Consider the following 23,902-nt stretch of genomic DNA (forward strand, 5'->3'; position numbering starts at 1 on the left):
ATACAACCATTAAAGTTTTCACTACCCCTAATGTACAACTGAGTTTACCCAAGTATTAAGAGAAAACCAGTGTGCCTAATTGGAGGAATAATTGAATTTACCTTATTGGCAATTTCCTCAGTTGAGAAAGATCAAAGCCCTCACTGTGGAAATTACAACATTTCTCAAAAGGAGTCTCAAGACAATCCATATGTAACCCATAAATTTTCATTAAGGCAGTGCTGAAATAGGACTATTTAATTAAAAAGCTTTAGTCTGTGACTTCAATTCATTATAGCAGTTTATAAAGTTTATGTTAAGTCATTGAAAAATAAGCCAGGAGACTTTCAGGGAAATATGTTTGCAAGTATAAGAAGTATCAGCACCAATATAATGAAACAATTTTCAAAGCAGATAGGGTATGGTTGAGAAATCTTTTCATAAGCTGAACATTTGGGATTCATAGTCCATTTTCCCATGGAAATTATGCTATACATATTGAGTGGGTTTCCAAATGAGGCCACACAAAATCTACTGAGTGTACTATACAATTGTGTAATAAGGGTAATAAGAGGTTTACTCATCTAAATGTCAAAATCAGTGCACATATGTTCATAGCAAGAATGATTACATAAAATTGAATTACTAATTAATGTTAGCTCATATAATCCACATGACAACTTCCTGAGGTAGGCTATTATGATCCTCAAGTGACAGGCAAAGCATCTGTCCTGTGGGGTTAAAAATAACAACTTGCCCGGTGTCACTCTTCTAGTAATGTAGAAATCAATAATCAAATTCAGGTATGCATTCAGACTCCATGCTCTTAACTGTTGCATGACACCCTCTCTTATCTTTTACAGTCTCTGGGCAGAGGCAGACAAGAAAAGGCATGAAATGAGGCATACTGTTTATGAACACCCGTCATACTTCATTCTGGTTTTCTCAGTACAGAGAAAATGGACCCCTCTGTGGTGAATCATTGTCTACTAGTTTGGAAAAGGAGAACAAAGGACACATACATAACTGGAAGAGAGAGGTATGTTGTGTGTGTGTGTGTGTACACGTGTGCATGCATACTGGGAGTTTATATAGTTATCTTGTATTCTGGTTGGTACCTGCAACCAGATTCTGTCCTGATTCCTTTCGCATTTTAGAATTTTCTAGTCAGTGCTTTATGAGCAAGATTTAGGAATGGGCAAGTTGACACATTATGATTTAGTTTACTAATGACCTGGGATTTAAGAGGTTAAAAGCCAGAGTATATTGCTACTCTGGTGTATTTATGGATTACATGAGAGGTTCTGACATTTCTTATTTTTCTAAATGGGTTAATAGAGTCCAGCCTGTAAAAGAAATCACTATATATGCACACACTATCTGCTGTGTTTTGCTTCACCTTCACACTACAGTGTGATATAGCACTGCAGTCTAATTCACCTCAATATTATCTTTCATACAAATTCTCACCCGTCTCCCCATTATGAGGAGCTGTTGCATTGCTGCTTAATCCTTAGGAGCCATTTTAAAAGAACTTAGGGATCTCTTCCCTTATAGGTTTATAATAAAAAATAATTAAGTAGAACTGACTGATTAGGTGCCAGATTAGCGTTGGAATACTTTTTCCCAAGCAGAAAGCATTGGCCAATGCCATAAAATAAATACCAGATGATTCTGGCAACCCATGTGACCCATTCTAATCTTGTTAAGAAATGTGTAGCAGGCAAATTGCATTCATTATGTAACCTACATAATGAAGGTTATGTAGACCTTAGAAGTACTCAAGGTTTGGAGCTATGAGACATTTGAAAGTGGGAGTTAGGATAGCAATATAGATTTAAAAACAAAACAGGAGGAAAGGAGAATGGTCCAGGAAGTCAAGAAAGAGTGAGACACTGGAGAACTGGAGGAAAAAGGAGAAAGAAGGCAACAGCAAGTGCCAAAAGACAACAGGAGGGGAGGCAGTTGGTAGAATGATGAGAAAGAAATAAAGATAAAGACTAGGAGATACGGGATGTCAAAGGAACCTGTAGTATCCTAGGCTTCACTCTGCTTTGCTCCATTTTCCTGGTCCTGAAATGATAGGGAGATGGAAATGCTGATTACCCTGATCTGAACAGTGAACTGAAACACCCCACTCTGCCACATTAGTATGTGCAATTATTAGTAACCAAGAAATTTAAACGTTGAAATGAAATTAAAATGAGAAATAACTATCACTGAAAAGTGACTATTCTTAATAAACACCCCTACATAGCTCATTTCATTAGCTCATGGCCAATTTCTGGCTCAAGGCATATTTAAATTTATGTGTATTTCCATATCATTTCATCCCTGTAAGAGCTATATCACTGCTGTGCTCTTTCTGATTAATATCAGTGTGAGGTTACCAAGTCTCACATGCAGCATGTTCCACACCATGATCAAATATTTTTCTTGGTAAGATGGATATGGGGCATAGGATGGTCTTTATAGACTACGGGTCAGATTTAGTCTGGAAGTGATGAGAAAGGAGTGTCAGGGATACTTTCTGAAGATTCCTTCTCCTAAAACACACTTAAAGACAACACTACCACCTTCCTGGTAGGATCATGTTTAGCTACCTAAAACCAAAGCCCTCCATCTTGTTCCCTACACTAGCCCAAGGAATTCCACTTGATGCTAGAGCTTTGTAATTCACACCAGGAAGGCAGCAGCTTAGTCAAACTGTAATCACCTAAAGCAAGAAGGAAATAGATTCATAGCAAGTAGTAACCTATTAAAATAAGAAGTAACCTATACAAAGTAATAGATTCCTGACTGATATGCCTTAGAATAGAAGTCACTCTTTGATTCACATAATCAATAAAGTTGATAGAGATGGCAAAATGCTCCTTTTCTAGTTGTTTCCCATTCAACAGCATCTCCTTGATGAGGAGTGCTAGTGAATTCAGCCCTTAGAGGATGAAGTAATTCCTTCTTTCTATCACCAAAAGGAGAGAAAGGAAATGAAATAGATGTAAAAGGCATGACAAAGAGGTAAGCTCAGTTCTTAAGATAAGACTGAAACCAGAGGTTTTAAACCTGTGGGTCAAGACCCTTTTGGCGATCATATATCAGATATCATATGATTCATGACAGTAGCAAAATTAAAGTTATGAAGTAGCAACAAAATAATTTTTTGGTTGGAAGTCACCACAACCTGAGGAACTGTATTAAAGGGTCAGAGCATTAGGAAGGTAGAGAACCACTGGTTTAAACTCTGGCTTTTCCCTGTTATAAACTGCCTTGATGAAAATAACATGGTGGTGTGCTGAGAGGCTCAGCTAAGAACTTTCTAGGTATCTTCTTATCAGAGTGCAAATGGTTTTCTAAAATGATAATGTGACCAAGTTAGAAAGGACATAAATCAAAACAAAAACAAAAGCCAGAAGTAATCTTCAATTTCAGGAAAACTCTGATTTTCTTGGTGAATTCATATTTCAAAAGCCATAAGATAAAACATATGAGTGGATATTTCCATGGGTAAATGTACAACCACAACCCAAGATTCGTTTCTTAACAATGATCTTTGATTTTGACAGCCTTAATTCCTTAGCCAATGGTATGGTACTTATTAGAGGAATACGCATATGTGGCCCTGGGCTATACCCAAAACATCCTCGCCTGTAAGTACTCTGAGGAATGATAAGAAAAATCACAGGCTATGGGAATATATCTGGGCCAACAATGGTTTCTTGGTCACCACATTTTAAAACATTCCCTTTTCTATGCCTGGTTAGCTTCTTGGGTTTTAGTTTGCTATGGAATCGGTTTCTCCCTTGGCTTTCTTCTGGGTCATAATTCACCAGTTTGAACTGTCTGCTTCTGTTTAATCTAAAGGAAACTTGCAGCTTTCACATGGCCAAGCCCCACTTTCCTATGTCGAATTCTTGACAAGCAATGATTCTTAAGGGCTTCCTATCTTTTGACAGGCAATTTTTTTCCTATTAAAAAGGAACGCTGTTACTATTCTATAATTATTTTACTTGTAGTTATCCCAACTCTCCCCCTCCTTTTAGGCATAGGTTAAGCCTTCAAAGGAAGAGGAGTGTCAACAACCCATCAATAAAGCTTGCTATTCCACAGTGGCTCATGGAAAAAGAAGGGAATGCTCCCAGCTCTCCCTGAAATACATTCAAAACAATATTGACTGAGTGCTACCAAAGTATGCTTGCTTCTCTGGTGTTCAGGAAGTTTATGTCTGACTTTAATTCCAAATGAGCACGCGCCATCAAACCCAGACATTCCAATCCACAGCACAGGTTCCAGTGGTTGGAGGGAACAAGGTGCAGTTTGGCCCTTAGTTGCTGTTGTTCAGGGGCTAGGGCTTCTCTCATTTTGCATAATGGGCTTGAGACATACCTGCTCTGGTTATAAGAAAAAAAGTAAGAAATCTGACATCTGTGTAGTACCTTAAGAGCCAATAAAGAGGAACATAGGAAGTCTCTTAATGTGGCAGCAGGCCTTTACTTGAGTTGTTACCCTTCTTCCTCCACAGTCATAGAGGTAATGCGCTCAGTCACATACAGACACACCCATGGTTACCTTATGCTTCAGTATATGCTAGGCACTCAGCTGTTGGCTTATTTTAAATACAAACTCCGATTGCAGAAGACAAAAATTCATTAAAAAAGTTATATCGTGGAGATGTATACTTAACTAATATTGCTCCTTTTGGATAATGTGATAGTTTGAACTGCTAACTTGGTATAATCCAGAAGCACCTGGGAAAAGTCTCAATGAGGGGTTGTCTAGATTTGGTTGACCTCTGTGCATGGATTTTCTTTATTCCATTAACTGGCATGTAAAGACCTTCCCACTGTACTGTAGAAGAATGAGGAAAGCTAGCTGAACATCAGCATATACTTATTAATTCACTGTCCTTTTATCTTGACTGTAGATATATTGAAACTGGATGCTTCAAGTTTCTACTGCCTGTTGACTTCCCTGTAATGATAGACTGCAACCTGAGATTCTGAATTTAAATATTTTCCCCCTTACATTGGTCTTGTTGGGGTATTTTCTATCACAGCACCAGAAAAGAAGCTAAGATATATAGTTCTAAGTTTGAAAATGAGGAAAAGAGAAAAAGATTTCAACTAGGCTTTGATGCTCTTACTTTGGATTTCTTAAATGAAATGGACAGTATGAGCAGATTGTGTTTTCCTGGCTGAACAACTGGCTTAAACAAAGATGAAGGAAAGCTTATCATTGTAAACAGAGTACTATGGTCTTGCCATATAGATTCACTTTTGGCCTAGTTCTAGTTTCCAGTTTTTCCTAAGGGACAGAATCCAATGTTATTAGCTTCTAAGCTCCACAGAAGACTCCAATGTAAAAGCATGAGGAACTCATGTAGGGTGTGTGGTTCACACACAATACCACAGGCCGCTTTGGGCACTGGGAGCAGTAAGCGTATTCCAGTGGATCAGTGTTTGATACAGCCCCACTAATGCTTAAAACAAAGGCATAAAACCAACACTTAAAGGGGGCTAGAAAGGGACACATAAAACAGGATTATAACAGGTTCTGTGTGGACTTCAAGTGGACATCACGGAGACATTTCACGAGTACCAAACTTCATCACAGCTTGATAAAAACAAGCCTACTATGTGTGAGGGTAAACATAATCTTTAAAAGAAAGGTACTCTCTTTGGGTAGATTATGGAAAATAAATGAAAGTTTGGTTTGGCAGAAATAACTATCTCGTTAGAATCAGGTCTCTATGATCCCAACTCTCAGCAAAATGTGTCATCCATCAGCAGAAAAGGCAGCGCTATCAACAAAAGATCAGTGTTTGATGTGCATATTCACAGAGAAAGATGGATTTGTTTTAAGCCCCAGTTACTTTGGCAAACAGAAGGAATGAGGCACTTATTTATTAGAGGCTGCATAACATTGCTCCTGGGTGACAGAACAACATGTCCAAGGCCAATTAAGTTCATTGTAGACTTAAGGCACTGGACGGTGAGGAGGACAAGAAGAAGGCAGTCTCCTCTCTGTCTCTAGAAGAGTCGCCAATACCACAACATCAAGTACAGCTAATAACTCTCTGAGCTTTTAAAAGAATTTCATGAGCAAAGTAGGTCAATTTATTTATATTTTAAAAATTTCAATATTTTTATTACTGGGCAAAAGAAGTAGTCAATTTTTGTATCAAATGTATATTAGCAGTCAATATTCAGACAATTTGCTCAATTGAATCAAGCATAACAAAAACACAAGCCACTGTGAAATGCAAGCAACTTCGTAATGCACAGCCTGAGACTTCACTTGGAACCTGTTCTGTTTGATATGACCTTTCCTGGTAATTATATTAAACTGTACAGAATCCTCCACTCCAGGGAGTCAGGTAATAGGTGGGGCACGGTGAATCCATTAAATGAATGAGCAAAAATAATTTTAAATATCTTCTCTCCCTTTCCTTTCTTTTCTGTCCATGTTCATGAACTTACACAAACATTTTCTACAATGAACTAAACATAGGGCTAGATTATTTACATATATCATTCACCTAATTTTCATGTAGATTCAGCAAGATGGATATTATCTCTATTCACAGAAAGGAAACAGGTTTATAACGGTTTTAAATGACTTTTCAAAATGTCCGGAACTTTTAAGTTACACAGTCAGGACATACTTAAGTACCCTGGGTACTTAACTGGGTGTTTTTGCCCCCCACAAACAAGTGCATGCCACTCTTTGTCATTTTAACCCCTTCTCCCTCCCTTTACTTTCACCTGTTTCAAAGTCTACAAATGTTAAGCTGGTGGTTGATTGGGATAATTTTCAAGAAAAGAAAGTGAGTGCTCTTTCCTGCCTCTCCTAAAGTTGCATGGGTTTCTAGTTCCCAACACTGTGTCTGGTTCCCAGAATCCATGAAAAAGTGGACTCTCTATAGTGTCACACTGTATCCTTCAGCCTGAAGTCTTCCCATGGGTTCAATGAACACACTTTTCAAGTCCCAAATAAGGCCAGCTACATCAAGATAGAAGAGTTTCAGTAAAGCTTAAACGTATTTCTGGTGTCTAGAAGAAAAGAGCTTCAGAATCAGGCTGGCTCAGCATGGACTGACTGATTAATTAACCAGAGGCCAATCACATAAAGAGAAGAAGGCACAACATTAGAGTCAATCCTTGTCAGTGCAATTCAACAAGGTGGTCTTTCTGACAGGTCTTTATGTGACAGTCTTAATGAAGGCTTCCTGAACTATGTGGTTTATTAATTTACAACTACTTGTTTTGATAGAAGGCTATGGATTTTAAGAGAGAAGCTATTAATTATGAGTTCTGATCTCAGACTAGAAGATGCCTATGGAGATTAAAACTTGTTTCCTTTTTTTTCCTAATAATTATCAGTCCAGGTAAAGAGAGATAAATTATGACTAGGGAACAGAAGAGAGCAATAAATTCATTACTGAGACCAGTTGCCTTACATAGCCATATTCAATCCTTAAATTCTACAGGCTGTAAGTTACTCAGCAGAAGGCAGAAAGCAAAATATCTGTAATCCATTTAGTGCCTCTAAAGTTCAAAGACTTAGGGGAGGAAATTCAGAGAAACAACAGACTTGATGTGTTCTTTCACCGCTGTTTCTTAATGGGCAAAGGTAGTTAAACAGTAAAGAAACACCTTTGTAGTTATTCTGATGCGCTGTCCCAAAGGTCAGGGGTGGACTTGATTAAACACAAGGAGGGCTGACCCACAAGTGGTGGGAAAAGGTCCCTTCTTTTCCACCCAGCCCTGCAGGCAGCTAATCAATGCACACAGCTCACTTCCAGACTGTTTTGTGAGACAAGCGTAACAGCCCATAGAATTCATGAAGGCATTCACTCATATCTGTTGTTTTCTAATTGGTGTAGGGACGGATCAGCAGCCAAGTGCCACGGTGGAATCAAAAGGAGTGAGGATTAGAGGAGGCCTCTCCCTCTGTATTGCAACATGACTCTCAATTTCAAAATTTTCAACTGCAAAAACAATTAGACATTTACTTCACAGATTTCTTGGCATATATAGAAAACCACATGCATTTGGTTTGAATATAGATTTGCAAACATATTGAAAATACACTTAACTGATGATCAAGGGCAATGGGTTTTGTGTACAAAGGATAAAACACAGTATTAGACTCTTAATAATGACAGAGACTTTAGAACTGTTGCGTGTGAGTTTTAAGAACAGATTTGAATTTGTGCTTATTTTCATTTAGCAGCAATCTCATGTCCTTTATGCATATGAAATATGACTTTTGGTTTACTGTGAAGTTATATATATAACCCAATAGCTTTTGTCTTACATCTACATTAAGCAAATGCTTCTTTTGTATTTGACTTTACCCAACGATCGACTACACATATCTGAATAAAGCCATTGGGGTTAGGGTATGAGTTGGAAGGTTTTATTTACTTACTTTTTCTTTTCAGAGGTAACTGAACAACTTGAGGATCAAACTTCCAATTATGTAGTAGAAAACTGAGTTCTCTAACCCAAATAATTTCCATTCATCTTCTATTTGACAAACTTCTAATAAAGTTTGTGATTTCATCAGGCTGAAGCTATGTCTATTTCTATCTCATTCAATGTCAACCAAGCTGTTCTTGCTCAATGAATCATTACTGACAACAATAAAAAAAATTCAACTTAAAAACTGATAACTGCTTCTGGAAATGTATTGTTTTACTTCGTTAAAGTAATTATAAAAAAAGGTTTCCTAGGTAGATCGCTTTACTAGAGCACATGATAAAACACCCTTTCTTTTCACATCCTTTCTTTCATCCATTTCTACAGTTTTATAGTAGGGAGCTGTATATTAAATAATATGGAAGACTTTTGTTAGAGAGACCAAGAACAAGGCACTTTAAGCTCAGAGCAATTTATACATCATAACTCAGTGTCTCTGTGGTACTTATTCCAAGAATGTTTGAGTTCTGACCAGTTTGGAAGAATCATTAAATGGCATTTCCCCCACCACCACTTTTTTGAGGGGTAGAAAGTACATGAATATTTCTGACTTACCCTGAGTGGGTTTTCATTAAGGTAAGGAGGTTCACCTTCCACCATTTCAATGGCCATGATCCCCAGAGACCAGATATCAACTTTTGGACCATAAGCTTTTCGAGTTACCACCTCAGGTGCCATCCAGTAAGGAGTTCCCACCATAGTGCTTCGTTTACTTTGCTCAGGAGTGATTTGAGCACAGAACCCAAAATCAGCTGTAGAGAAGAAAAGTCTATTAAAATGAGCCCAAATAGGTTTTTTTTTTGCAATAGTTTATTTTCCCATGTGGCCGACCCTTCCTTTAATGTGAAAATGCTCACATCCTGGTCATGACCCGATCCCTCAGCTACTACCGATTTTAAAGGGGTCTGAGTCAATCGACAAATGTGAATACCATTTCAGAAGAATTCCATATCATTCCCTCCTAATACCTTTGTATCTATTTACAGAAATTTTCCATTTTCTAGTTAGTTATTTGCTATCTATTCATTCTGGATACTACTAGACATTCTGAAATATTAATTCCAAAAAACATCTGGTCACAATCTATAGGAACAGATGATCAGATAAGTTCTTTAATTCAAATTAAGTTCTAACTACTTTCAAATAATCACTTTCAGAAAACATTATCTTCTTAAGGTAGACAGTAGAACAGTAGAAATTCCCTGATATTTTCTTAAATATCTGAATCAAAATACCTACTCAATTTGACAGAACCATCCATTCCGAGGAGAATATTGTCACTCTTTATGTCTCTATGGATCACTTGGTTTGAGTGCAAGAAATCCAAAGCTTGGAGGCACTATCGAATCAGAAAAAAAAAGTTCTAATTATATCACAAAGATTTTTAATTATATCACAAAGATCTTTTTTTTAATCTCATTTCCAGGCAAAATTTTGGCAAGGTTGTGATTTGATGTTGTTAAACGAAGTAGATTAATGAATGCTTTAACACCGTTTTCAAACTGCCTTACCATTTACGTCAGTGAAGATACTTAGCCTTATGTATTTGAGGGCTCTCATATCTCATTATAGAGTAAATCATGAAGAGGATAATGCAACAATCAGTACTAGTTATTGTTGCCCTCCAGTTGACCAGTAAGCATAATCATGCTTTGGTCTAGATTTCTAGGTGATGTTGTAAGCCTCAGTGTACATGGTGAAGTTTGATTCAGTAGATCTAGCATGGGAAACAAGAATGTGCAATAGAAATAATTTCTTGGGCTATTTCTGATGGACAGGTTTGAGGATGGCTTTCAGTTCTAAAGTAACTAAAGGTACTTGTTTGGAAATGCTTTTGTCTTGTAATATTAAAAGATACAAAATACGGGTTCAGGTAGACTATACTACTAGCTGAAATAATAGCTAATATCATTTAGCTTGCTTGCACTATCATTGGTTTTCACGTTTTCATTCCACTGTGTGGAAAATTTGATGATTAGACCCCATTGGAGAGTGTATGCTGTAAAAACAATATTGATCAAAACAATGGAATAAAACATTGTCAAACTGGCTAGAGACTAAAGGGAGAAACATCTCTCTTTATAGACGACAGATCCTCAGGTTCACTATAAGGAATATTCATGGAATGTTGCAAAGCAATTACTTTGTTGGGTGAGGTAAGACTGTGTTGAGATTCCTCTGAGCCTGGGAGATGGGTCACACTGACTGCCAAGGTTTATAACCTGAGTTTGGTTCTCAGGACTCGCATAATGGAAGCAATGAACTGAGTCCCAGAAGCTGTTTTCTAATTTCTATGTGCACACACACACACATACAACCCCACCCCCACATATACACACACTCACCCCCTACATACACCCCACACATACACACACCACACAGCACATACACACACACACACAGACACAACCCACCCCCCCACACATACACACACTCATGCCTCACAAACACATACATACACACCCACACACACACCTACTCCCCACACACATACACAGACACACCCCACACACATCCACACATACACACACATACACACACACACCTCATATACATACACACACAGAGAATCAAAATACACACACAGACATACCCCCCAACAAATACACACACCACACACACATATACTCATACACCTCACACACATACACAGAGAATCAAAATACACACACACATACACACCCACCCCCCACATACACACACACACACTCCTCACACACATACACACCCCACACACATATACACACACCCACTCCCCACACACATACACCCTACACACACATACACACACCCACTCCCCACACACATACACACCCCACACACATACACACACCCCTCCACACATACACACATACCACATACACATACACAGAATCAAAATATGTGTTAAAAATAAAAAAGCTTTCTAGAAAATAAATGGAAATATAATGCAGTTTGTGTTCTATGGAACTCATTGAACATGAGGAACACAGCATTTATCTTGTAAAAATCCCCACCAATCAAAAACAAATCTCATGTGAGCATAGCGATTGGCCATGCTCCCTGGAACTACTGTGTGTGGGCTTAGATAAAGTGTCTCCTGAGTAGCATGTTAGAGCTTAAAGAGCCACAGAAAAGCAACTAATGTAAATAAGGGTCTGGCGAAGGTGATGCAAGGACATGATATTAAGTTATAGTTTAAATACATTTTCCCATATGTTGAGTAGAGAAAATATGCTATCGTTATTTTGATGCTAGTAATATTCTGAACAATCAGAAAGACAGCATTAACACAATTTATGGTTCTCACAAGCAAGAAATACTCAGTTTTCTTACCTCTCTACAGACAGCTGCTATCTGTCCTTCATCCATACAGGTTTCTGTGACCACATCAGTTAAAGAGCCTCCAGCCAAGTACTCCATGACTACCCACAGCTCATCACCCACTAAGTAGCTATAATAAGAAAAGAAAATACTTTGACTGTGGACTGAAGAGGTAAAGACTCAGGTCTCATTTGTGATGAAAGTCGATAGTGTCATACCCATTATCTTGAAGTGATTATTGAGAAACAATCTCCAGGGCTGAAATATAGGAACTAAGGCTACTGGCTAGCCTCCCAATTTAGGAACAGAGTAGATTACTCAAACCAATGATCACTATCTTCTTATAGAGAAGAGTGAAGACAGGGGCTCACCCTGCCTCAACAGTCAATCCACTAAGCCTGATGTGGTGGCATACACCAGGGATCGCACCAGCTTGGGAGGATAAAGTCTGCTGACTAGGAGCTCAAGGTTAGCCTTGGGTGTGTGTAAGTGCCAGGTCATCCTGAACTGCAGGCATATTTAAAAAAAAATCAATCAAACACACAAAACCGTACTTCACTCTGAAGCAAAAAGTCCTATTCTGCGCTGCTCAAGCTACAGGATTTTGGGGATCTACTTGGCCAATCTCTTAAAATTCAAATTTCACAGGTTCCATTGTCATTAGTCGTGGACAAAAGGCTAGAAATCAGCCTCTTTCAAAAGTATGAATGAAAGTTTTCCAAAGCTGCAGATACACAACTCGAATTCATGTCATACTGCTGCAGATGGGCCAGAAAGGGTGCACGGGAAACACTGATCAAAGCTGGAAACTTCAGTGTCCTTTCAGTTCTCACTGCCCTACCATATCGATGTCTATTGACCTAACACAGGCAGCGAGCCCTTAAGCTCATGGAGGTTGGATCTAGCCTTATTTCCTTCGCATCCCATCAGAGACCTCAACGGAGTGGTGCAAAGCAAATAGCGACTGAAACGGGAAGAGACAGAGGGTAACCACAAAAAAAGACTTAGCACACTGTTTAAGTGCCCATTTGTAACACACGCTTAATACCACTGATGAAAGAGAAGTTAAAGACCTGCTTTAGGAAAAAGGTTTAAGGTCAAAGTCTCAATTCCTTTGGCCTCACTGTCAGTTAATCATAAAGCACCCATTAGAACAGGGCTATTGTTGTCTGCTTTCTTTACTCAGCCTCCCAGGGACCATACTGGCTCCAAACAGACATTTGATGAAATGATTAAAACACCACTGTTTTCTCCTATATCTACTAGTTCATTTCCTGGTAACAGAGAGCCACCATCCTCAAAAAGAAATCACATAACCTAGCTTTGTTTAGAACCAAGTCCATAAAACATAATTTCAAATGTTTGATGGGTAGGCAAAGATTTAATTTATTACTTTGTATCATTTCAGAACTATTTGCAAATGATTATCAAAGTAACAAATTCCCACTAAATGATTTGACAAGAAAATAACATCTTAGAAAGAAAATACATAATGAATAAGAGAAAATACTTACCTATCTAAATAATTAACAATATTGGGGTTCTTATTTTCCCTCATGACCAGAATTTCATTAATAATTAATTCCTTTTTGGGTTGCTGTTGAAGGTTCATTTGCTTTATGGCCACCTGAATGAGTATTAAAAGAAGGAACGAATTGTTATTAAAATATACGTGAATAACATCGTACAAATTCATTATTTACTGGTTTCTGTTCTACAAATATGTGTATTTTCTTTGGTCAATCACTACTATGTTTCAAATGTTTTGCACACCAACAGATTTAAACAGGTTAAATTGTAACCCAGTGCTACAGACTAGACACACATGCCATCAAGAAGCAAACTTGGTAAACACAGGGGAAAATAACGAACGGTAGCACATACCTCTTGTCCTGTCGCAATGTCTAGTGCTGTATAAACAGTACCGGATGCCCTAGAAAAGAAAAGTACCCAATGAAAAAGGAATCAAGGTGTTTCCCATAGATATCCTGTGTATGAAAATGTGATTCCTTGTGAGGAGAGTTAACTTAGCAAGATCAAGATTCAGTGATGAAGATGGGTGCAGCCTCTTAACAATTACTGTGGTCTGAGCACTTAGTACTCGATCTCCTTCTTTAGCAAAGTTATAAGCACACGGTATCACAACAATTGCCTTCTATAGTAACTACATCTAAATCTATCACAACAAACCCTTCGTGGTGGACCAGGGCCTCCCTTTTCTTTCTGGCTCCAGTTCTTGAGTCCTGCACTAGGTATTCGTGGATTTAGCATACTGGCCTTGATCTTCTCGGGGAAGCCATGGAATATTTGTAATATTCTTCATATATTAAAACAACCAACATTTTGGGACTCTGATTGCCCTGAAGTAAATTTCAGAAAAGAATAGATCATCTTTTGCTTAGGCAACTGTAAATCAACCATTATTTCAGCCTGCATTTAATGCTTCGGTCCCTTTCAGTGCTGTGTCCGTGCTGTGCCTGCACACAGGGATAAAAGTGAGGCTTTGTCATAGAACTTCAACTTTGTTTTTCTTTGCGCTCAATTCTCAACAATTTCTGTGAGCGTTCACTCCTGCGAAATAACTTAATTTAAAAATACATCATTCCTTGAGTCTTTGTAGTAGTAGTACTTATGCTTCTATTTTATTTTAACTTAAAAATATATTGTCCAATTCAGTATCTTTCTGTGAATCACACAAGTTTTCTGAAGGTCTTCCCACCATCATCTCTAGATGAGGAGTAACTATTTCATTTGTGGCAAAGCAAAAAACAAGCAAACAAAGAACAAAAGCCCAGCTAGGATAGAAATCTGCTCAGTGATTTATTTACCAGACAATATAACAACGCTCTAAAGTTTAGGTTTTTCAGTTTAGAGATTCTCTCTCTCTCTCTCTCTCTCTCTCTCTCTTTCTTCCTGTTTGCTGTCTCTATTTCTCTGTCTCTCTGCCTGTCTGTCTCGATCTCTCTGCTTCTCTTGCCCCTATATAACTCAGAATGGCTTTGTTGTGATTGTTTCCCTTCAGCCTCCCAAATACTGAGACTACAGTCATGAGCCACAACTCCACAATCAGGAATTGGTTTCTTTTGTCAGACATTTTTTTTTATGAATCTTCTCCCTGGATGAGTCAAAATATTTCTCAAAAGCCTATGACACTTATATTACCTGTTCCCAGAAAAGAAAATGGATAGAGTAGGGCAAAAAATATTGGTCTAAGTAGCAGAAGTTTAAGATTGCCTCACTATCACAAGCTGTGTAACATTCAGCTAATAATTTCCCAGAGATTACAGTAACAGTACGTGTGTATTGAATGTATTCTGTGTCTCAGACACAGGACTGAGAACTTAATATACATGATTTTATGTGATCCTTCCCATATTTATCTATACTATTCTCAAGTCCTAAGTCAGAAGCCTGAGAGACAGAAAGGTTGCGTAACCTTCCCAGGTTATACAAGGCACAGACCACAGTCTACTTAGCTTTAGAATTAGTTTTTGAAATGAGGCTAAATATTATACTTAATCTCTAGGTGTTACCTGAATGAGCACTTAGCACATCCCAAAATGGTTTATGTTTGTATCAGACAAATCCATCTTTGATATTGTATATTAGAGTTTATGCATTCAGAGCTTATAGTTGATGCCCCATAAATATTTGGTGAATGCACACATTAATAGGAATATTCGTAAGCAAATATTCAATTATAACAAGATCTTTCCTTTCAATAAAGTATTTCCTCCAATTGAATCTTCATGAGACACTTCCTTCTTGAAATAAGGCATTAGACATTTCTGAGTTTGGGACCAGCGTGTGATTTCTCCTCTTGAACTCAGAGTTAGGCTGAGCTCAGAGGAATAGATTGTCTCAACCTGAGGCATATTTCATCAGGAATAAGCCCCAAGGAGCTCCTCAAATTTATGTGTATAAAAATATTTATTTGGTTTATCTTCAGATAGTTAAAACACTTGCATACCTTCCAACGCAGAAGAACGAGAGTATTTGTAAAATGAGGTAGTAGCAAAGGACACAAGTTAAAAAGGCATTTGGCCCTGAGTCCACATCAGTGTTGAAGCTTAACATGGTCACCCCTCTTATTAGTCCTTATTGCTGCTGTAGCTATTCACTTCACAGTGGAGAATAACTGATGTGCTGACTGCTGGTTGCCCTCTCCCAGAGGTCCAGCCCTAAAAACCTGGCTACCATAGCTTTGCTTTTCAACAGCAGGGTTTTAAGAGTGATTTGTTTGAACAATTTGTTGAGATTTTTTTTTTCAGCCTCTCTCCCTCGAGAAATGGTTTTGCAGTTGCAGTTTTCTTTTTACTCTTTAAGCTTAGAACACATTAAATAAACATGGGAAGTAACAATACACAAAATAAGTAAGATGAGAGCTGGTCTAGTTAAAGCTAGAACGACAGAAGGCTTGCCCACATGGTTAGTGACTTTCCCCCTTATTCTCCATGGGTGTTCTTCAAACCATGAAGCCCATTTCCACTGCTCTGGGAACTAAAAGTATGATTGACTGGAAGTGCGAGAGGGATGCATTTACCATCTTTGGAGGCTCACCTTTCAGCCCTTTGCTTTCTTTCTTTTCTGTTTCTCCATTCCTTCAGCATTTTACTGTCTTAAACATGCTGGAGCCCTAATCCTGAGGTCCCAGTATCCAAGACTTACTACATACATTGGCACAGGCTCACTACAAACACACATATTTAAAGATCCCGAAATTCGAGTGTATGGATTAGTAAAAAGTGGATATTTCCCCTTCATTTGCCCTTCTCTCACTTTATTAGATATATGCAATTATCTAGTAGGGAGAAAATTTTCACTTCCTCCTCACTTGTGTCTTAAAATAGGTTCCAATCATGACCCCCCCCCCCCATCCAAGTATGTTATTAGGTAGGTGACCTTCCTGCATTGATCAGTAAGGCACTAGTTTGACCAACTTCTTTCTGGAATCTTCAACTGAAAATGCACAAATTCAGATATTGTACAGAAAAACTTAGTACCCTATAACCTACTCCATGTTAGCATACCTAATATTTCACTGAACCTTAAGTCTATTGTCTTTTTACAATTCAAGAATTGAAGGTTGATTTCTGACTCAATGTGTGTTTGTCCTGTTATTTTTTTTTTCTCCAAGAGATCTCAATATCGTCAAGATTCAATCAAATCAGTGGAATTAGCTGTCCACTGCTGGGCTGAGAATAGCATTCCTCTTTCCTATTCATCCAGATCTCTCCTGGTTCAAATCCTACCACCTTCTAGTTGTGTGACTCTTACCTTCGAAGGTGAACTAAATATAAGATAGGCTTAAAAGGCAGACGGCCCTGGTATATAGTAATTGCCAAGTAGCTATTAATAACTATTATTTCATTGATTGCACTTTAATATAGTAACTAACTTCCAAATTGTAGTTTATAGATGACTAGGAAACTTTACATGTTTGGGAATTTTTAAGATACCTAAATGTTTCAAAATTTATAGAAATTCAATACTTACCTAAGATAGAGGTCATTGAAATACCATATTTATTTCGTTTCTTGGCCAGTCTACAATAATGTGACTGTTTGATATCATGTACTTATTAAAAGTCTCTAAATTCTAGTAATGTATAATTATTTTTACTTAATAAAGTACAAAAATCACTATTAATAAGTACAGCTCATGGTCAAGATTACATAGCCTAGTTTACAGAAACCAATAACTGAAGTTATTTACTTGTAGGTGGTTGGAGGTGATAAAGTTTAACAGTCCCCTCTTTGTAATATTTGAAGCACAAGTGTAACTAGGAAATAATCTTTATGCCAATCACATGGCACACGGATTCCCTAAAGATGAGCCTTGCAACATCCTGGAGTATATTAAAGTATCTCAATACATATGTTTATACAATAAAATTTTACTTCATCTTAATTTTAAAACTATCATCTATTGGTGTTTTAGGATGTAAAATGACAAAAATCAAGCTGGCAAAGATGGGGACAAAATTCCTTATTCTCTGACTTATTAGGCTTGGCATGCTTGAGTGAAAAACATTGCCAGTTTGATTTTTTTTTTTTTTTTTGCCAATCAGTTCCTCAGATGGTACTAGGAAATTATACACTAGTAGAACTGAATGGACGATCAGATCATCCAGTTTAACTTCCTCATTACAAATGAGAACAGTGAGGTCACAGGAGTGGGCAGGATATGCTCAATAGCACACAGCTAAGTAACAAAGTTCTCCTAACTATAAAGTGGGACTCTTTGAAAACTCCAGCACGGTTAGAGAACATGTAACTAACAGATTGCTCAGTCACGGGACCTCTTCAACCACAGTGTGACAGGATACTCTTGCTAGGCTCTTAGCTTTGCCCTGGATGCTTTATACATAGGCTCTCCTTGATGTGGCCAAGTGCACAGTCCTCAAATGGAAACACTGGCATCTAGCCTGAAGGGTCTAGAAAGAAGCAAACAATTCACCATTTCTCTCTTTTTTTCTCACAAGTCAGTTTAATTATCACCATTCTCCACCAGGTTTTGAGGTTTCCTGCTATGAGCCAATGTTAAACCATGCTAAAATAGTTGCCAGGGCAACTATTAGGTTAGGCTAGCAGTTGAGATAAATCACTTTTAATGTCAGCATGGAAATGAATTAGAGGACAGGGGGGCAAGAAAGCAAGGCTAGGAGAAACTCTGCCGACTGCATAAAGAGAAAAAGGCATCAGGAAGCAATGAGGTGCATGGTGAGCCTGGTGGGAATAAGTGAGGTCGCCTGAGGGACAGGGGCAACTCCCTTTTAATGTTTTACAGGTTTAAGCATGGTGCTAATGAGTCACAGTCAGGAGCATAATTCCCACTTACGACAGTGATGTTTTTATATCTACTCTTACTTTCCGTGCTGGTCTTGGTAGAAATCCCTTTATCATTTATTGAGACATTCTCTCTGCCAGTCCACTGCAAATGAACGGGCTCTTTTAGTGCCCGCTCTGTGCAACTCTATTTGCCTCATTTTACAAATGAGGAAGTTGGAACTAGGCAATGGTGAGGAGCTTGCTATGGTACACAGCTAATAGCTGATGCTGTCGATCATTTTTCCAGTTTCATCTTTCACGTGTGCCATTTTATTTATGAAGACTAATTAATGTGTACGTTGACACAACTGAGGTAAAATGGAACTGCCCCGACTATTTAAGAGAGTTACTATTTAATAGGGCCCTATGGAGAAATTGTTTGGCTACATAAGAGCAATTGACATAAAGTCGCACAAAAGCATGTTTGATACTGTCACACGTACCCTTGTGCAGAAATGTTGGAGTAGATGCAAAACATAATTATCTTAAAAAGGTGCAAAATTCCTGTCTAGGACTTTGATATCCATTAGGAACAATGAAGAATACTCTATGCAATAATGTTAAGGCAGATGGCTCAGTGTTTTCTCTCACAAAATTTATTTCCCAAATATGCACATCTAAGGTAAAATAAATGAAATACTATAAATTATGTAAATAATCACCTGATGATCCAAATGCATAGGATCCAGTTAGAGCCAGTGGCATGAACTTTAATTACTAAGCTTACAAAATTCAATGGGAGAATTTTCTGTTATTTTGCTAGGATATAGCTTTCCTCAGCTCATTCATGGCCGGCTGTTTTCAAATGGAGCTGTAACAGACTATGGGTGTGAGGCCAGAAAACTCAGTGGGTTATAGTCCAGTGATAACGGGGCCACAGTTGCAGCGCTTAATCCCTGGGAATGCCAGATAGCTCTCAGTTACTCACGTCAACATTAAGTCAAAGCAGCTGTTTCACAGTGTTTGCCATTAGTTTCACGAGGGCCTGGCCAGGAAAGGGGGGCTTAAAACATGCTCATTACTATGACTAGAAAAAGAAAACAGCTTAATGGATAAACTCTGCTAATGGTGCCTGATTGAGTGGCATCATCTTTCTTTACAAGGGACAGCGTACAACACGGGACGTTTAAGAGCATTAAGTAGAACAAAGGGCATCTTCCAGTGGCCTGTAAACATTGTTCTTCACAAATGCCAATGTATTTTCAATCTTGTACATCACAGAACCTATTATAGAGCTTAGACTCTATCTATTTAGTACTTCGTAGCAGTCTTCTACTTTGTGTGGTCTAAAATAGATTCAACGAGGAAGCAAATATTTTTTGGGTGGGTGGTCCAACCTTAAGAATAACACACTACACACCACTTCTGCTCCTACCCTGTTACAAAAACAATAAAAACAGGTCAGAGGGTTTATTCTTAGCACTTATCCCTGAGTTCTAAGCAGTATATTGTTTTGAGATTATCTAAACCAAGAAGTTATTCATAGTACCCTTTGAGAAGGATGGGCAGCAGGGAGGGGGGCAAATTAGAACAAAGTATATGAATGCATCTATGAACATGCCATAATTAAAACCATTCTTTGCATGTCAACCTAAAAATTAAATGCATTCTTCCTCAGAAATAAGACTTAGAACTATTTGTCTTCAACATGGGAACTTCACCTGAGTGTATAAAGAGGGCACTTTGTGGAATAGTAGGGAAAAATCTGAAAATACAGCTAATTTAATATAATTACTTTTAGAGCTTTAAGATAATATTAAGTTGCATAAAATTCCTTTGGTCATATGTTTATCTTTATAAATAGGAGCAAAGTTATTTCAATAAAACTGACCTCTCTGTCACTTTCCATCAAAGCAGAATGTATAGCTGAGCTGATTCCTGGAGAGATACGCCATGCCATTGGCATTATACAGATATTGGACATTGGCAAGCAGATTCTCCAGCAGAGACTCATTTTTGTCTTGCACTTTCACTCCAGATTTTTCCTACACATTTTCATGCTAAAAGTCACTATGGAGATGAGTTTTTATGATTGTCCTAAAATTCCAAATGAAGGAACACAGCTGCACATGCAAAGAGACACACTTATGAAGTACTGCTGGACTCTGAAATGGAGCTTACTTTATGGAGGGCAGCTTGGGAGTTTTAAATGCGTATATTAATTGATGCAAAAATTCTACACTTAGGAAGTTATTCCAATAATTTTACATAAATGTGAAATGATTTATTTGCAAAGACCATTATTGAAGCCTTGTTTATAACAGAAATATGTCAGAAAAAGCCACAAATGTCTATCAATGGAGCCATGGTTAACTGAATTGTGGTACATACAAATGCAAAGTATATCAGGATATATTAAAAGAGCAAAATACTTATATGTCACCACCTCTTAACCATAGGCACATAACAGAAAAGGAACTGCTTAATACATCACCATTTAAGCTAAAATATATCCATACCGAACAGGTAAAGATTCCTCCCTCCAAAAAAGAGCTTTCTTATACTCAGCTCCTCCTAAAAATAAATCATGTATTAATGCTCTTTAGCATTGGTTTTCATTCACCAAATGCCAGATAGAAAATACACACTGGGTTGAAATATACTCAGAACATATGAGATTTAAATGTTTATACAGAGTAATTGTCAGAATTGGAAAGAAAGGACAAATAATTTTAGAGTTTATGTCCTTTCAACTCAAGAGCTAGATATGATAAATATGCTTTTTCTAGAACTCTCTCAAAGCTGGTGCAGAGAAAAGGACTACCATTAGCCAAAGATATAGTCTACCATTAAAAAAAATGAGTGAAAATAATTGAAACAAACTGAAATTATAAATATATTTTTAAATATAAAAGAAAGCCTTCGTGATGGAAGTAATGTTGACTATTAATTCATTATATTGAAGTTTGACAATTAAGAAAGGAAGAATTTATCTTGATTTCTCTATATATTTCATAGTAATTGAATAGTCCTAGGTGATCAAATACAGTTGTTTTCAACAAAAAGTGGAAGCCAGTAAGCACAAAAGTAATGACGGACACAGAAAATCACTATTTTATAATCCTTAATAAAATGATTTTTAGCAATAATCATCAACAGATCAAACTATCATATGGAAATCTGTGGTGATCTGTATATGTGGGAGGGACAATCGCCCTTTGAATCTTCCTACTAACCCACACCTCACCAAAATATGGATCAAGTCCTCCATCCTGATGTAATATAATGGGAAACACCACCACCTATGAAGGATCTTGCCAAAACCTGAACCTGAATCTAATCTACTTTGTACTTCCATTTGTAGTTTACATTTGTAGGAAATACAGAGAACAGATGGACGATTCGGTGGCACCAAGTGAAACTAACGGACAATAGCCGTTTCTGTACCATGTCCGTGGTGGCAGAGGAGGAGAGCGGGAAAGATGAAAGACTACACTACAGAGATGGAAGGGCAAACTGAGCACAATGTGGAAAAGTTTTGAGGGTTTTTATTAGGAAATCTATAAAAGTAACAATGTAAAATAACTGGGAGTTACAGGATATCATGCAATTATTAATTTGGGGATGTCATAATATGAGTTTACTAAAAAAAATCCCTGTGGATGTTAAATTTGTGTGATATGTATAAGGGTGTTCCTATAAAATTTTTTCTACTTTGTGTACATTGTGTACATTTGGAAATTTGAAACAAAAGTTAAAAAATGTAGTAGACATAAAAATTTATATAAAATAATAGAGTAGATGCTTATATAAGTGTACAGTGAAAGTACAAATTCAGAAAATGACCACTTTAATACTACAAGAATGTGTTATTGTGAAAGATAACATATCCATAGACAGAGTCATATATGGATTTCCCATCTCAAGTATCTTAGATGGAAGTCAGATTATTATGTTTAAATTTATTATGTTGGAGTCTCCCAAAGAGCTCAAGCAAATTATAAATCCAATGATGTTGAAGATGCCTAGAAAGTTACTGAGTTCTTCTGGTTGCAAAAAAAAGAAAAAATCTACCAAATCAATATACAATTTTATATAATGTGTAGTTTTAAATATGTAAGTGGGAGAAAATGAGCAAGCTAACACTATAAGGGGTCATTTAAGCAGTTTTACATCTAACAGCATGTGCAATCAAAACAGGCAAAACTAAAACTATTTTAAGAATTGTTTCATAGTTTAGCTTAAATTCAAGCATATATGTGGTATGTGGAAATATGTGATTGAGTGCAATTGCCAACAGTGAATCTGAAAAAGATATCTTACAAATGAAAGCAATAGTAATTTCTTTCTGGAAGTTTTCTTTATGGAGAATAATTGAAAATCGGGGGAAGACATGTTGAAGTGACACACATTTCATTATGCATTCTTCTACAAATTACTGATGTTATACTGCTACGTCCAACTAGTATGCACTCAAAAATGAGGCTTACACAAACAATGAAAACAGAGTATTATATTTTCTCTATGAAGTCTATCTTCCAAAGACTCCATTGTTGCAAGCTTTGTCTCCAGCAGGTGGAGCTATTGAGAAATTGATGGGTTATGAAAGTGCTAATTGTATAAATAGGTAGATCCAATGATGAGTTAGGGGCTGATTTGACTATTTAGAGATAGTGATCAAGACCATGTTGGGGAAACCCCCAGAAACAGCTGATCTGAGGTAGTGGGAGTTTACTGACTCCAGACCAATAGCAGGAGAACCTGCATAGGACCAACCAAACTAGACTCTCTGAATGTGGGTGACAGTTGTGTGCCTTGGGCAATCCATGGGGTCACTGACAATGGGACCAAGATTTATCCCTAGTGCTTGAATTGACTTTTTGGAACCCCTTCTTTTTGGAGTGATACGTTTCTCAGACTTAATATATAGAGGGTGCTTCTTGGTCCTGCCTCAAAATGATGTGCCCAACTTTGTTGACTCTCCATGGGAAGCCTTATCCTCTCTGAGAAGTGGATGGGGGGTGAATTTGGGGTGAGTGGGAGGAGGGGAGGGAGTGGGAATTAGGATAGGCATGTACAGTGAGAAAAAAATCATTTAAAAATTAATTAATCAATTGATTAAAAATAGATAGTATCTGATTGGAGGAAGCAGTTCTCTAAAGATCTGCCTTTGCACAATTTATCATGGTACTGGGTCCATCTTGCAATTCCTTTTGCTTTCTGATTACTATGAAGTAGGCAGCTTTAATTTGTCACAGCCTTTCATCATGGTTTATATCTTGCTTAAGAACAATGAAATTAGCATATCATGGACTGAAACATGTGAAACATTGAGCCAAAATTAAAAAGAAATATTCTTTCATTAAGTTG

At 37.5% G+C, this 23,902-nt stretch overlaps 1 protein-coding gene across 11 annotated transcripts in view; it reads right to left on the reverse strand.

Moving 5' to 3' along the window:
* Positions 1 to 23,902, reverse strand: part of Pak3 (p21 (RAC1) activated kinase 3) — a 256,618-nt gene that overhangs the window by 12,547 nt on the left and 220,169 nt on the right. For all 11 annotated transcript variants that reach the window (XM_087903190.1, XM_087903187.1, XM_087903189.1 and 8 more), the window contains 5 exons: positions 13,647 to 13,695; positions 13,277 to 13,389; positions 11,775 to 11,892; positions 9,699 to 9,798; positions 9,015 to 9,211 (listed from right to left, as the gene is read on the reverse strand). In XM_087903190.1, the coding sequence (XP_087759316.1) occupies positions 9,015 to 9,211; positions 9,699 to 9,798; positions 11,775 to 11,892; positions 13,277 to 13,389; positions 13,647 to 13,695 (577 nt within the window). The remainder of the gene's footprint in view (positions 1 to 9,014; positions 9,212 to 9,698; positions 9,799 to 11,774; positions 11,893 to 13,276; positions 13,390 to 13,646; positions 13,696 to 23,902) is intronic.

The sequence above is a fragment of the Myodes glareolus genome, chromosome X (genome assembly GCF_982192425.1).
Source record: "Myodes glareolus chromosome X, mMyoGla1.1, whole genome shotgun sequence".
Taxonomy (NCBI): domain Eukaryota; kingdom Metazoa; phylum Chordata; class Mammalia; order Rodentia; family Cricetidae; genus Myodes; species Myodes glareolus.